This window comes from Planococcus citri, chromosome 1 (genome assembly GCF_950023065.1).
Source record: "Planococcus citri chromosome 1, ihPlaCitr1.1, whole genome shotgun sequence".
NCBI classification, from domain to species: Eukaryota; Metazoa; Arthropoda; class Insecta; order Hemiptera; family Pseudococcidae; genus Planococcus; species Planococcus citri.
The window spans coordinates 38,979,837-38,993,737 of record NC_088677.1 but is presented as its reverse complement, the minus strand read 5'-3'; the positions used below and the strand labels follow the sequence as shown (position 1 = coordinate 38,993,737).

Here is a 13,901-nt window from a genome sequence, read left to right as displayed (position 1 = left end):
CTGAAAATCCACGTTGATTATTTCCAAAATTACGCGCATTGACTATTGAGTGTATTAGAAATTATACTTACCTAGTTTACTCGGTTTTTCCTTTTTTTCTTTCTCACAGCACACAGGAAAGAAAGCAATTATAATAAAACGACGTCTAATAATGAAATTTCCAATTCATTTGTTTTTAAAATTTAAATAAGGCGAACTGATGTATTAACGATAATTAAGAAAATTGTTCGTTAAACGAAGTGGCATTCGAAAAACGGTTTAACTCAAATAGACTTCGTAGACGCATTATATGCATTGCCTATAGTGCCTACTACATAGTATCTGATACCAAGTAAATCTTCTAATTGGTGTTTAAATTTTTTAAAATAGTTACTTGAAAAGAAAACTTTGCTCGTTATTGTATAGATACAATACGATATAGAATTTTTATTGAAGACGATCCAATCGTTCTATTATTAACAAAAAATGTTACAATAACGAGTTGTACAGTCGAAGTGTTATTGATTTGAAAGTTTTGACCAAATTTTCGCGATAGAATCATTTTTTTTTTCGTTGTTAGATTAAATTTTCAGAAGTGTCTGCTAGTATTCTGTTGGATCGATTTAATTTTTTTTGAAACTGTAGGTACTCGAAAAAATTGGCAGATAAATTGGTGGATTTGAGTGAATGATTGATATTGTGTTTGAGATCATGCAGTATGCATCTATATCTGCAATTTAAAAAAATTCTCAAATTAGGTTCTAATTTTATATTTTTTTGAAACTAGGTATGTACTTACTTTGTAATTTGTGTACAAATAGCATCGCTAAAATTGTCATTTGATGCTTTTCTTCCGAATAAACCGAAAAAGTTCACGCAAGTGCTATACGAGAATAGAAAAAATATAATCAAAAAAGAAGAAAAACCTTAACCGTATGTCACGAATAGATGAAAAATCGTCCGATATCAGGGTTTATGTAGTCGGCAAATAAGCTTCATTAATATCTTAATATTGACAGGAATATGTCGTAAGTTTGAGAGAATTAAATGGAGGTAAAAACGGTTGAAATATTGATGATATTTGGTACTATAGGAACGTTTTTATAAAGCTGATTTTGCATTTTACCTTATTTTTTTTCCTCGATTACACAAATGTCAGATTTTTCGATTTAACAAGCGAACGTGTTTGTGTTATATTCACGTTTGTCGTCGTTGTCACCGTTTCTTTCGCTTCATACTCGTACACCTACCTACCTATCTAACCTACTATGCACAAGACAGAGAAGTTTTTCTTTTTATTGATGTATTTTTTATATTGTGTATGTTTTTTTGTCGATTGCAGGTTATGGATTTGTTGATTTTGAAAACGACGTTTGTGCAGAAAATGCCGTTAAAGGCTTACAAGCCAAGGGAATTCAAGCGCAGATGGCTAAAGTTGGCATTTCTTCGATAATTCGCCGAACAACCAATGTAAGTTGTTGATTTTTCCAAGTTTCGTTATGTAGGTAATTCTTTCACGTGCGTAAAAGTTCTTCGTTAATTCGGCGCGCCAAACATCGAAGAATGCAAGTACATAGAATTGAGTAAATAATGTTTTTGATCGTAATATTGCCGCGTATAAATTATTGCCGCAAAATGAACGGAATTATAGATGATGACTAAAAGCTTTTGTAACCGATGTTTGGTGTTTATTAAATGCGTTCATTCAGCATCGTCGTTATACATATTATGTATATGTAGCCTACGATAGATATCGGCTTCATCTTTGCTCTATAATCATCTTTACGTCGAGTTTTGAACGTAAATATGGTTTTATAAAATAGGCCAAAAAATAGTTACGCTTTCAACTTTGATCCCATTATTTGTTCGAAAATGTCTCAAAACTAATATTTCAACAAAATTAATCCCGATTTTGAATGTCTATTGTTATTGTGAATAGCAACATTTTGTCTTCTGTAGCAACGAGCAAATCATTTGTTAAGCAAAGCTCTTCAACCAGTCGTCCAGACTGATTCAATTTCGGTTTTTTAGTTTTCGATGATAATTGTAATTGCTTTGAGATATTTTCTTGCAAATGGGAGTTAAACGAAATGCGAAACTTTTTATTTTGTCCGCCTTGTATTTGATGCTTGCTGCGATATATAATTTTAATATTTTTTTTTTTTTGTTTTATTTTGTTTCTCGACAACAGCATCAAGAACAAGATCCTACTAATTTGTATTTTGCCAATCTTCCTTTAAATTTCAAAGAAAATGACTTAGAAAATATGCTAGCAAAATATGGAACTGTGATTTCTACTCGTGTATTAAGGGATGAAGTTAATATGAGTAAAGGCGTAGGTTTCGCTAGGTATGTATTCGTTTTGTTTGTGTGTGTGTGTGTTTTTTTTTTTGCATGAACTGTTACCTACTGTATATTTCCTTTTACCTTCCCGCTGTTATGTAATGTACTGATGATTGAAATTTTGAAATAGTCGAATTGTATTCCCAGCTTTGCGAAGTCAAAGTTCAAGTTTTGAAACAATATTTAAAATACACTCGAGAATTCCATTTCGATTTCTAATCTATCTCGATAAAATGTATACACAGTATACTAAAGAGTGTATTTTTTCTATCTTATCAAGCAACGATAAGTGGAAAATTTCAAACAATGCGCTAGTTGCGCATTCTTTATTCGTTTGTCATATGAATGTTCTTAGCTTACTACTATGTATTAAGTACATGAACATAATGATATTAGATGTGAACGAACGAATAAAGCCTGTGAAAATGGTCTTCAGTATTGATGGCAGCGTAGCTCTTATTCTGTTTTTCATCTCGACCAGAGACGAAATTTATTAATAACAGCGTCGCATTGTGGGCGAATGTGGATGAACATTGTAAATGTCGTGCAATGATGCAAAAGCCCAGCATTTAAATCGATAGTCATAAGATAACCGAAAAATAATGCGAAATTTGTACCAATTTGCTCTGTAAGTTTAAAAAGCTTGCAGAATTCTAAAGAAAATACTTATCGTGTTTGTTTTTGATGTTTTCTGAAACCTCGTCGAAAAAAATTAATTTGAAAATTCTAAATTTTGAACGCTCTTGCATTGATTTTCTTTTTACTAGTTTTTAAAGACAGAACAACCACAGACACGTATTACACATTCCCAGCTCACCATATCATTTGTATCGAAGTATTTCTGTAAAATTAGTATGAAAAGAGGATGCAAAAATTTGAGCTCTTCAAATCAATCTTCAACTTTTTCTATCGATAAAAGCCCAAAGTTCCATATTGAAAAAGAAGTGTAAATTCTTGAATCCGTTTTTGAATTTTTATGTAGCATGGCTATAGGAAGGGGCGATTCGAGAACTTTTTTGGAATACCCTGTGGACTGTGTTTTCAAAATAAATTTTGAGAATGAAATTCATTGCCAGACCTTTGAAAATCAACATTTTTTATCCTCGACATATTGCTGAGCGAGATTTGTTGGAACGTGATGAGAAAGTGAGAGCGAGGATAACTGTTTCAAAATTCTAATAAGTTCGTCATCATTTTTTTCGTAATATGTATTAATTAATTTTTTTTTTTTTTCAAATTCGATTCGATTTAAAATTGAAACTTGTGTTCTTACGAATGTGAAGTAACATTATTTCGTACGTATAAGTGCTCGTAAATGCTCCTATCAAAACTCCAACCTATCATATCTGACATTATCAGCTAATTTCGTCCCATGTCAAGAAATAATACTACACGTGAAAAATTAACTGCATCAGTGTAAAAGTTAAGCATATACCTATACTTGAAGGTACAACAAGTGAAAACATGTGTTTGTGTACTCACATTTGAATGAATCGAAGACTTGTCTTTTTCAAATATTACCTAACTAAGGTATAGGAATAGGTTGTGTACTCGTATCCTTGAACATTATGGACGTGAATATTTGTACGATGTATGATTGTCCGTAGGAACGTACATAATTGTAACATCTATCATATGCAATTACCATAATGAATCGTATTGATTTTTAATTTTTTTTTCTCATTCAATTAATTTTTCCTTTTACAGAATGGAAACAAAAGATAAATGCGAAAAGATTATCCAGAGTCTGAACGGAACGCATCTCTCGGGCGCAAAAGAACCGTTATTAATAAAATTTGCCGATGGAGGACCAAAAAGACGTTTGCATAAAAATGATGTAAGATTATTATTCATTAATTTCATAGAAATATCCGCTGATTCGAAATTGGGAATAGGTATTTTGTGAGCAGGTCTTGATTTATGTAGCAGCTTCAGCTTCATCATAGTGATATAAAAGTACTTGCGTTCAGTTTCATCGCGGGTATGATCCACCTCTGCACCAATGATACCTAACCTATTAAATCATATTAACATAGAGGACTCGGAATTGTACATTTGTCGTCGAAAAAATGAGGTTAATTTTTTAATTTAAGAAAAATTCATCGTTTAATACGATTAACTCAGCTTCATGGTTAAAAGTGGCGAATTCGTAGTGATTCTAAACAATTGATTCGATTCAGCGGATATTACTCCATACAGAAACGGAATACTGATTAAGCCTTATGAATTCTTGTTATATTCGCCTTCACGTCTCGAGTGAATTTATATTTTAGAAGTGTTGCGAAGAGTCTCCAAGCGTTCGGTCATCGCGACTACGAAATTATTTTCACTGGGATGGCGGATCGCGTACCAATGCAATGCAGTGGGTGGTCCTCTTTTTTGGGGTTTTTTATATTCAGTCTTATGGGTATCTGTATTTGCAATGCATTTTGTTTTTTGTTTGCTAAAAATTGGTGGGGAAAGACCAAAAAGGAAATCATATTCAACGGCAAAGAAGTAGTCAATACATACGTACATATTACGGATTCTTTCGAAATGTTGAAAAAAAAGGTAAAATTTAAAAAATAAGTAGGCTAAGGAATTTGGCCATGTTCGAAAATTTCGGCGACCGGATCATGAAAATGAGCTAATATTTAAACTCTGCGACTGCAAATTCGGTAGTAACAATCAATACCTAAGTCGCTTCAAAAAAATGTAGGTAATCAAAATGTAATCCCATTTTGTCAGAATTACATTAGAAGTCTTTTCTTTTTCTGAAGTTGCATTGCAAGAAGCCTATTTTTTGTTGGCAAAATTTCAATAAGTCTTATTTTGCCTTAATTGTGCTTTTGTGCTCCCTGGAGCTGTTGAGATCAGTTGAAATATCATTTTTAAAATCAGTCTGATAAAATGAGGCTAAAAACTAAAATTTTCAGATGCAAGTTTTCAAATTTTATAGGTACGTATCTATTGTGAAAAGTTGAGTTTTCATCTTGAAAATGTTTTCAGCTTTTTCTCAGATTTGAATGTTGAATTTTAAATCGCCTATTTACTTTCTTTGAAACCCTGTAGCTGTATAGGTTAAATTCGCTTCAAGTCGAGAGTTTAAAAAAAATAGATTAAAATTAATTGAGTATCTAACTACCTATACCTATTTATGATTATTGTTTTTCGTTGATTGTTTCAGGGAGGTCATGTAACCTATGATACGAGCGGTTTTCAACAAAATGGAATCACTACGACGCCGATTCTACCAGCTACGGCCATCACTCCTTATACTCGTCATTACAATACCGCACAACCAATCGCCGGGTACTCTGTACCAGCACAATGGGTACCGCAATATATCGTTCAACCAGCACCACACATGACACAAATGGATGTGAGTAGGCGATTGTTTTCAGTTTTCAATTCGAATTGAAAAGAAATATATAAAGAGTGTTTTGCTGTGTCGATGAATTCAACACATACACAACACATACAAATTTTACTTGTATAATACCCCAGCTATATCTACGATGTATGTGTTGAAAGTTGAAACGTAAACTATTATTCGCTTTGACGAGCGTACCCGTTTTAGCATTAGAAGATTTCGGCGAAATATTTTCTAAATTCAGTATTTCGAGCAGAATTTCGTGTGGCATTCGAATGTAGGTAAATTTATCAAGAAATCGCCAGATAATAGGTAAAATAATCGTATTTTATAAAATAATATTTTTTCGTACGTATTGCGAAAATTTCGTAGGTAAATGAGAAATGAAGCGTCGATGAACGTAGGTTGTAATTTTGACAAACAAATATGATGTGAATTGTATGCAATAATTTTTTGAAGGTCGTATCTCCTATGATCCTACAATTAGAACAGTAACACAAGTGATCTTCTTAATTAAAGAATCGTCCGAGCAAATGCATGGAACTGATATTTAAGATACGTGCCCAATTTACGTACAACGGTGTTAAAAATACCTATAAATTTGAAACATTTTCCGTTCGTTTTTTGATTTATTGCTACGAGATGTTTTTTATTTTTCCCTCTCATTTTTTTGTTGCTAAAAATTCAGTTTATTAATGATGTGTGGTATACCATTATTCTATTCATTTGATACTTTTTTAAAAAAATGAAATAAAAGAGCATTTTAAACGAGTTTTTCTACGCCGGCATTTAATTAAAATAGGTAGTATTCGAAGAGTTGCGTAATTTTTAAAAATATCGTTAGGATTTTGAACCATAACGTAAAGTATTAATAAATAATGATTATAGGTGGTTCCGCAAGCGGATCCTAATGCCGTTACTTATAGTTCAATGATTCCACAATTAGCTGCTCATGTTTCTACTATACAACTGGGTACACCAGGATCTGTGAGTATTTTTTAATAAGCTTCAACGCGAATGATTTCATTTCCAAGTTTCATCACAGAATACTAAAAATACCTACCTAATGTTGTAAATTACGTAGATTTTACCATCAATTTTTTTTTCAAAATGCCAAAACTCGTAAAAAAGTAATATAAAATTGAATCAAATCTTCTAGGTGTTTAGTCGCATTCTTTAGACGTAAAAATTAATCGGCTAAAAAAATTTATCTTTTATTGCGTTATATTACGAATCGTATGGTTAGGTAAGAACACATCACCATTCATCATTGCTAAATTGAATTGTTTTCCTTATCGTGTTATTATTGTGAGAATGATAATGTGCATTGATTAAAATAACTCGCGAAACGCTGCATATAATATGTACCTACGTTTTATGTTTATAGAACGATAAAAGATGAAAATTGTTTTAAAATTTTCATTTTCATGTCTTCAACCTGGTTGGTTTTAGGATAATGAATGACTTATCAAATTGACCAACCATCGAATTTAAAATGACTTTCATCTTTTGTCCATATTTATGCCTAATCTGCTCACTGCTGTACAAATTCAGATGTTTAGTGGAATTTTATCCAGTGTTCTAATTCTTGATTTAAAAATCAATTTGCTCGAACTCGATAGAATGAACTTTCTCGAAAATCTCATTAAACGAATACCTATTTACAATGTAGTTGCTGGAAATGAAACCTCGATGAAAAAATCTTAGATAAAATTACATGGATACAATTTTATCTGTTCAACTAAATATACGAGTATGATTGATTATTAAGTTTCGTGAACGTTAAAATATGTACCTAGATCTACGTACTTGATTGATTCTAACCAATATATTTATAATTTTTGGATTAAATTTAATAAAAATGAATAAAATATTGGAGTTTGAAATTTGCCCCCCCCCCCTCCCAAATTGGTTGAACGAACCCAAAACGTTCAAAATTTTATTTAATCGCATTTTAAAATTTGGACACTGAAAAAAAAACACAAAATTTAGTCGAACTTGATAAAATTCAGATTTTCAAAGTGAGCCGAGAAATTGTGAAAAATACTTGTTTGGTCAAATGATTTTCGTTTAAAATGATTGTTTAAAAGTCGCGTTTTAAATTTGAAAATCTGAAAAAAAATTATTTGAAAATTTGTAAAATGTGGAAATTATTCTGTAAAAACGTGACAATTCTGGTGTGTTTATGATCCTATAATTATTACAACATCTTAGGTACCTTAGCAAATTTATTTCTATTTGTTTTTAAAATGAATAGGATTGGAATGCTTCGGCGAAAAAATGAATTAAGTTCTAAAGTGGGTTCTTGGAAAAATTGATTGGTAAGAAAGTTTGGAATTCTTCTAAACATATGAAATTTCATTCTTTTAAGTATACGAAAATTGATGTATCTTGAGTCTATCAAAAATACTTCTAGCATAAAAAATGAAATAAAATAAAAGATCTGTTTATGTTATTATCGTACCCGTAATTGAAACCAGATTTCAACTATACTTCGATAGTTTTCAAAAAAAAGAATACAGATTTGAGAAGCTTAAATTTTGATTTAATTTTTTGACATGTTATTTTCCATCTTTTCAGACTTCGAACGTTTGTAGAGCTTACAAACGAGCAAATTTTCACGTTATTAGGTTAATTTATGGAAACAGTTTACTATCAAATTGTAAATCGAATTGTGTAATTTTGTTTAGGTCATTTTAATACGTAGCATTATTTCGAAGGGGAAAAAAAAAGATTCTCTTTTCTCAGTTTGCAATTTTAGTAATGAGAAAAGTATCTCATGGGAAAAATTCCATTGTACACAAGCCCTTTATACTTTTCGTGATTTAGCATTCATCTCAGTTGAAGTGAACATGGGGTGTGGAAAAAATTTCGGTCCGAGCGTAATTTCGTTATTTTTGTACATTTTGGTGAAGAAAAATTAACCGTTTTTCTTTTGTAACAAAATTGCCTTCGTTGTTTAAATATAAAGGCAATAATTTAGTTTCTTCTCAAGTTGGTTTTCTCTGTTAATTAAGCCACCGTTACAACAATGATGTTTCGAGAACTAGGAAAAATAAATTCGAGTAATTTGTAATATTTTTTCTACTGGTGGATAGTCGTGTGGGTTCTGGGTATGTGCAATGTGTATGATTGTGGTCTTGTGTCACGTATATTACATACTCGTGCATTGTTCTGTTCAGTGTAGTCAAAATGGTAAACGGTTATCAAAAAATTGAACACGTGCCTGTTTGTTAGCGTTATTTTTTCATTTTCGCTACCTATTTGTGTACTGACTGTGTAGTGTGTACGTAATACACACCGGTAGGCAGAGGCACTAGGTAGGTCGATACTGAAAGCTTTGTTCGTTGAGGAATACAAAACTAATAGGTAGTATATAAGTACTACCTATGTAGCCGAAGTATGGGTTACGAAAAATAATTCAATCAGCAAATTTAATTTCACCAGCATGAGCATAAACATAATCTTATCATTACGCGATGTAAGTCTTGTTAAATGTACAAAAAATTTTGCGAAAGAAATTAATAAGCGACGATAGTCTGGGTCTTGTTCGCATTCGCATAAATAGATTCTTAATTGCAATTAATTCGTTGCGATACGCCGATAATATTGCTACTTTGTAGTTTGCATTACCTAATTAATTGAAATTGGAATTCTGTTCGGCTGCCTAAAGTAAATTTTTATGTGCTTCGGTTTATTTACTCGTTTATTCAATATTCGATTTTTTGTTGGAAGTGGAGGAAACGTTATTTAAGAAGGAATCTAGAATGTTGATATCTGTTTATTTGCCTAGTCTTAATGAGTGAGCGTTCACGATCCATTTCTTATCATTAGAAGATCGGTTCTAATTGACATTTTTTGTTTTTTTTTCTCTCTTAAATTGAAGTGAAATTAAATGAAAATGCATTCGAATGAATTAATGAATAAATGCAAAACACTACTCAAATCACAAACAAATAATGATCGAGGATGTGATTGTAGGACTGTGTGGAACATTTCTCCCCCTCTCTTCTTCATTTCTCATATCAAGTTTCAGAAATTGAAAACTTCTTTGAAAAATCAACATGCCTATTTTCAAGTTATGAAATTTTGGCAGCATGTTTGTTTCGAAACTGTGCCAGACTAGTTGAAGAATATTATTAGGTATGTGCTTTGTAATGAGAAATAGGGTTGATTATTTTTATTGTCAAAGATATGAAAATTTCCATGTGTTTTTGTAATTAATTATGTCTCAGCATTTTTCTAATGAACGAATTGCATAAATGCATACTTACAGTCGTATCTGAAATTGCTTGAATTTTATTGAATTACATTCGAAGCACCTATAAAAAATACATATACATTGTACCGGGATTTGAGATTACCGTATCTAGGACGATTCCTTATTTGAATTTATAGATTAATATGGACTTCAGTTCACCAAATAATTTGATATTTAACCTAAATTCTTCGAACATTTTCTGTTCGGTATTATTGGAAAATTTCTCCTTTTTAAACATGTCAATCAACAAATGAATGAGAAAAAAAATACAAAAAATTAAAGGATGGCTGTTGTGAATATAATATAAGTATTATTATTGACTTTTCTTCGTATGTGGGCACTGGGCAGGCTATGAAAGTGTTGGTAAGCAATCTGCAGGAGAAAATCTTTTTTCAAGCCTGACATTATTAAATGATTTTGTTGGAAATCCTGAAAGCTGAGCTCATACATGGTTAGGTATTTGCCCTCAATTAGAGTCACTTACATTTCTTAGATACCTATTGCTGAAAATATAATTTTGCTTGCGAATGAAACGAAGAGAAGCATTGGAACATTTGCCGAAATGTTGTTAGTGGTTTCATCAAGTTTTATTTTAATTTTGATTTTTTTTTCTGATTGCAGTATATAGCCGCTAGTCCTCATCCTAACACGTATCCGTACTGCGCTGCGACCCCGAGTATCATTCATACTGTTCCAATTGCTGCGTCAGAGGAACACCCACCAAATGCGGTTTCTCCGGAAGATTATCAGCAATTTCCTCTCAAGTAAATAGTTTTTTTCAATATCGAAATTGGGAAGGGAACATTGAACAGAATTCTTTGGAACTGTGTAGTAGTTACTTTTCTAAGATCGTTACCTTAGAAAAATATTGTGTATAGAATTTAGCTAATTTTTGAATTATTTTCTTCTTGCAGGTGGTATTATCCAGATACCCGCTACTATAACGGCATAAATGGTATTCAGATGGATTTCAATGTTATATAACTTTTTTTTTTATTACAAAATTTTTTTGTTTGCTGCGTAAAACGAGATAATTGTTTAGCTGTTTTGCTGATATTTGTTTGTCGTCTTTCTAGACTGATTGTTGTTAATTTGTAAGTTCGCTTCTATAGCTAGATTTATGGAATAAATTTAAAAAATTGATAATTTCGTTATGTTATCGAAAAAAAATGTGAGAAACAAGCCACGAAATTGTTTTTAAGGCATTCGTTAGTAAATCAAAATTAAATAGTAGATCTATAATTGAAAAAGTGAGATTCACGAACAGAACGTAATGTTTTTTTTTTTGTTCATTTTCCTTTTTTTCAAATCTTATTTTAAGCGTGTGAATTTTTACTATTGAAAAATTTGCGTATTTTGTTTTCTGTTTGAGATGAAGAACGCGAAGTCAGACTGTTTATGCGTATTTAATTAAATGTGTATATTATAGTGTTTTCGTTTTCGTGACAGTGTGTTTTTCGAACGAAAAAGTATAATTTTTCACTCTGAATAAAATTCATTATTTGGCTTGTGTTTTTTTAGAATTTTTAAGTTCGAATTCGGATCATGCTTTATTGTAATTTACGTATTTTTTAATTTATAATTATGTTAAAAAATGTTTTAAGGATAAATCGTTATTGAATTTTTTTAACGACGTCTTTATTTTAAGGTTAATTTAATGTTACTCGGTTCGCAAAGTTTAATTTTCAGAAATCGATTTTTTGTCGTGGACGATTTTTTCAATTTTCGATTGCGAAAATTTTTCAAGTTGTACCTATCCTAATTCTTTTTTGTTTTGTTTTCTTTTTCTTTTTTATCTTCTATGTAAATCAACGAGTGATTACAGAGAGCTAATCAGACGCATTTTCCATTTACCGTCTCGTTACCATCGCTGATCATTTTGTTTATTTATTATTTATTTATTTTTTTTATTCGCTCGTTAAACGATAGACTAATTTTACAAAATTTTGTAGTTGCGATTTTGATTTTGATTCTTTTTAAAAAGTTTGAATAAAGCCTCTGAATTTTGTTTTGGGCTTCACGGTTTGCGTTATCCGGATTGAGATAACGACTTGAAACATGATACCTATGTTTTTGGATCCGCATATCCAGATTTTTTTCATTTCGTGAATTAGAAAAAAGAATGATGAAAAATCTGTGTAACATATGAAATAACCATTCCATGTTACTTTAGTAATATTTGTTTTCGTTGTAACGATTTGTGCTGTTCATTTTGAATTTCTTTTCTTTTTCTTTTGTAAAGCAAATAGATCTAACGTTTTGCCTATTTTGATGTGTAGATTGTTAAGGTGTGTTGAGTCGATATTAGTGTACTACGTTCGGTAGTATGAAAGAACGTCGTTTGTTTGTTTATTTTTGTGTATGTTTTTGAATACTTAATTGTGATTGGAAAATTATTTCCTGGTGTATTTATCAAGTTAATGGATTAAAAAAATGTGCGTAGTAATTAATAAAGCATCATTGTCAAGTAAATGTTGAAAGGTGTCGTGCTAGGTAGGAATTTTGCTTAAGGCTTCCAACGAGCATCCGAATAAATTCAACTCACCGTTGAGAAATTTATAGAATGTCGTGTAAAAATATATTGTAAGTCGCCTACTTGGGTAATTCTGAATTTTTTTTTAGTTAAGTGCAAAAGTATATTTACTTTCGTGTTTTTTCTTGTCTTTGTTTTTTTTTCTGTCTTTTTTTTTTTTTTTTGAAAAACGATAATAAATGGTGGAAAATACGTTATTGTGTATCGTAATTGAATTTCCACCGATAGTCTTCGTTGATAACTCTTTATTGATTCTATTCTTTATCATAACGAGGTGAGCGTTGTTTTTGATTTAAACTATTGATTGCCACTGATTCTCTGAAATGTAAGAATTATTTAATATTCTACTGTTGAACTGATATTGTTTAGACTGCATTTTTTTAAATTAAAAAAATGATGAATTTTTATCTAATATAATTTTGTTTTGTTTTTTGCTTGTTTTTTTTTTCTCCTAGTTTTCAGTTTGGTTTTTATTTTGAAACATATTGAGACTAATTGTGATAAAAAGGTTTCACCCAGTTGACCAAATGCTAGCAAATTTTACGCTAGCACGAATGGTGCCGGAATTTGAGACACTTTTTTTAAAAATGCTAGCAAATCAGTAGTGATTAGGTCGCATTAGCGTAGCAGAATTGAGCACAAACAGCTAGGGTATAGCTAGCATAAAGCTAGCGAAAAGCTAGCATTTTGTTAACACTTTGCTTGCAATTCTACTACGTAAATGCGACTAAATCGCGACTGATTTGCTAGCATTTTTAAAAAAAGTGTCTCAAATTCCGGCACCATTCGTGCTAGCGTAAAATTTGCTAGCATGAGGCTAGCATTTTGCTAGCGCAGGAAAAGTTTGATTATCAGGAAAATTATTTTTACTAATTAACTTTTAAAAATACTAGGAGGTGTTTTCAATCAGGTCAAGGTAGTTCTCCAATATCCAAAAATAGGCAACTGACCTCCTACGCTAGCTCACCGCTAGCATAGCGCTAGTGAGGTGTGCCAGAGTAAGTAGAGTGGTAGCACTCTTCTTACTATCATACAAAATACTACCTTGAGCTTATATTCAGATTGACTACATACTTTATCTAAGAGTAGCAAAGTATACCATGAGAGAGAACAACGCTAGCAATTTGCTAGCATTAAGCTAGCGCTTGGGTTAGAAGTCTCTTTATTGAAAAATAAAGTTTTTTTTTTTTTTTAATTAAAAAATTGCCAAAATTTAAAATTTAAAAATGAAATATCAAACAAACTAAAAATAAGAAATTTCAAAAACATTTGAACAACATTTTTAATGAACAAATTATACATTATAAAAAATGAAATAATTACAAGAATGATTTTTCAATAATGGAATATTCTTCAAAATTATTGTTCAAAGTTGAAAAGTAGCCAAAATGGAAAGGAAAAATACCTACCTGTTAAAATGAAAAGCATTAACA

The 13,901-nt window shown here is 31.1% G+C and overlaps 1 protein-coding gene across 5 annotated transcripts in view; it reads left to right on the top strand.

Annotated features, from left to right (window-relative positions):
- Positions 1-12,898, top strand: part of shep (alan shepard) — a 94,461-nt gene extending 81,563 nt beyond the window's left edge. For 4 of the 5 annotated variants that reach the window (XM_065344659.1, XM_065344657.1, XM_065344660.1 and 1 more), the window contains 7 exons: positions 1,322-1,449; positions 2,171-2,328; positions 4,030-4,159; positions 5,489-5,683; positions 6,563-6,661; positions 10,557-10,699; positions 10,850-12,898. In XM_065344659.1, the coding sequence (XP_065200731.1) occupies positions 1,322-1,449; positions 2,171-2,328; positions 4,030-4,159; positions 5,489-5,683; positions 6,563-6,661; positions 10,557-10,699; positions 10,850-10,919 (923 nt within the window). In that variant the 3' untranslated portion in view covers positions 10,920-12,898. The remainder of the gene's footprint in view (positions 1-1,321; positions 1,450-2,170; positions 2,329-4,029; positions 4,160-5,488; positions 5,684-6,562; positions 6,662-10,556; positions 10,700-10,849) is intronic. The other variant, XM_065344661.1, reaches the window with a different exon arrangement.
- The last annotated feature ends 1,003 nt before the right edge of the window (positions 12,899-13,901 follow it).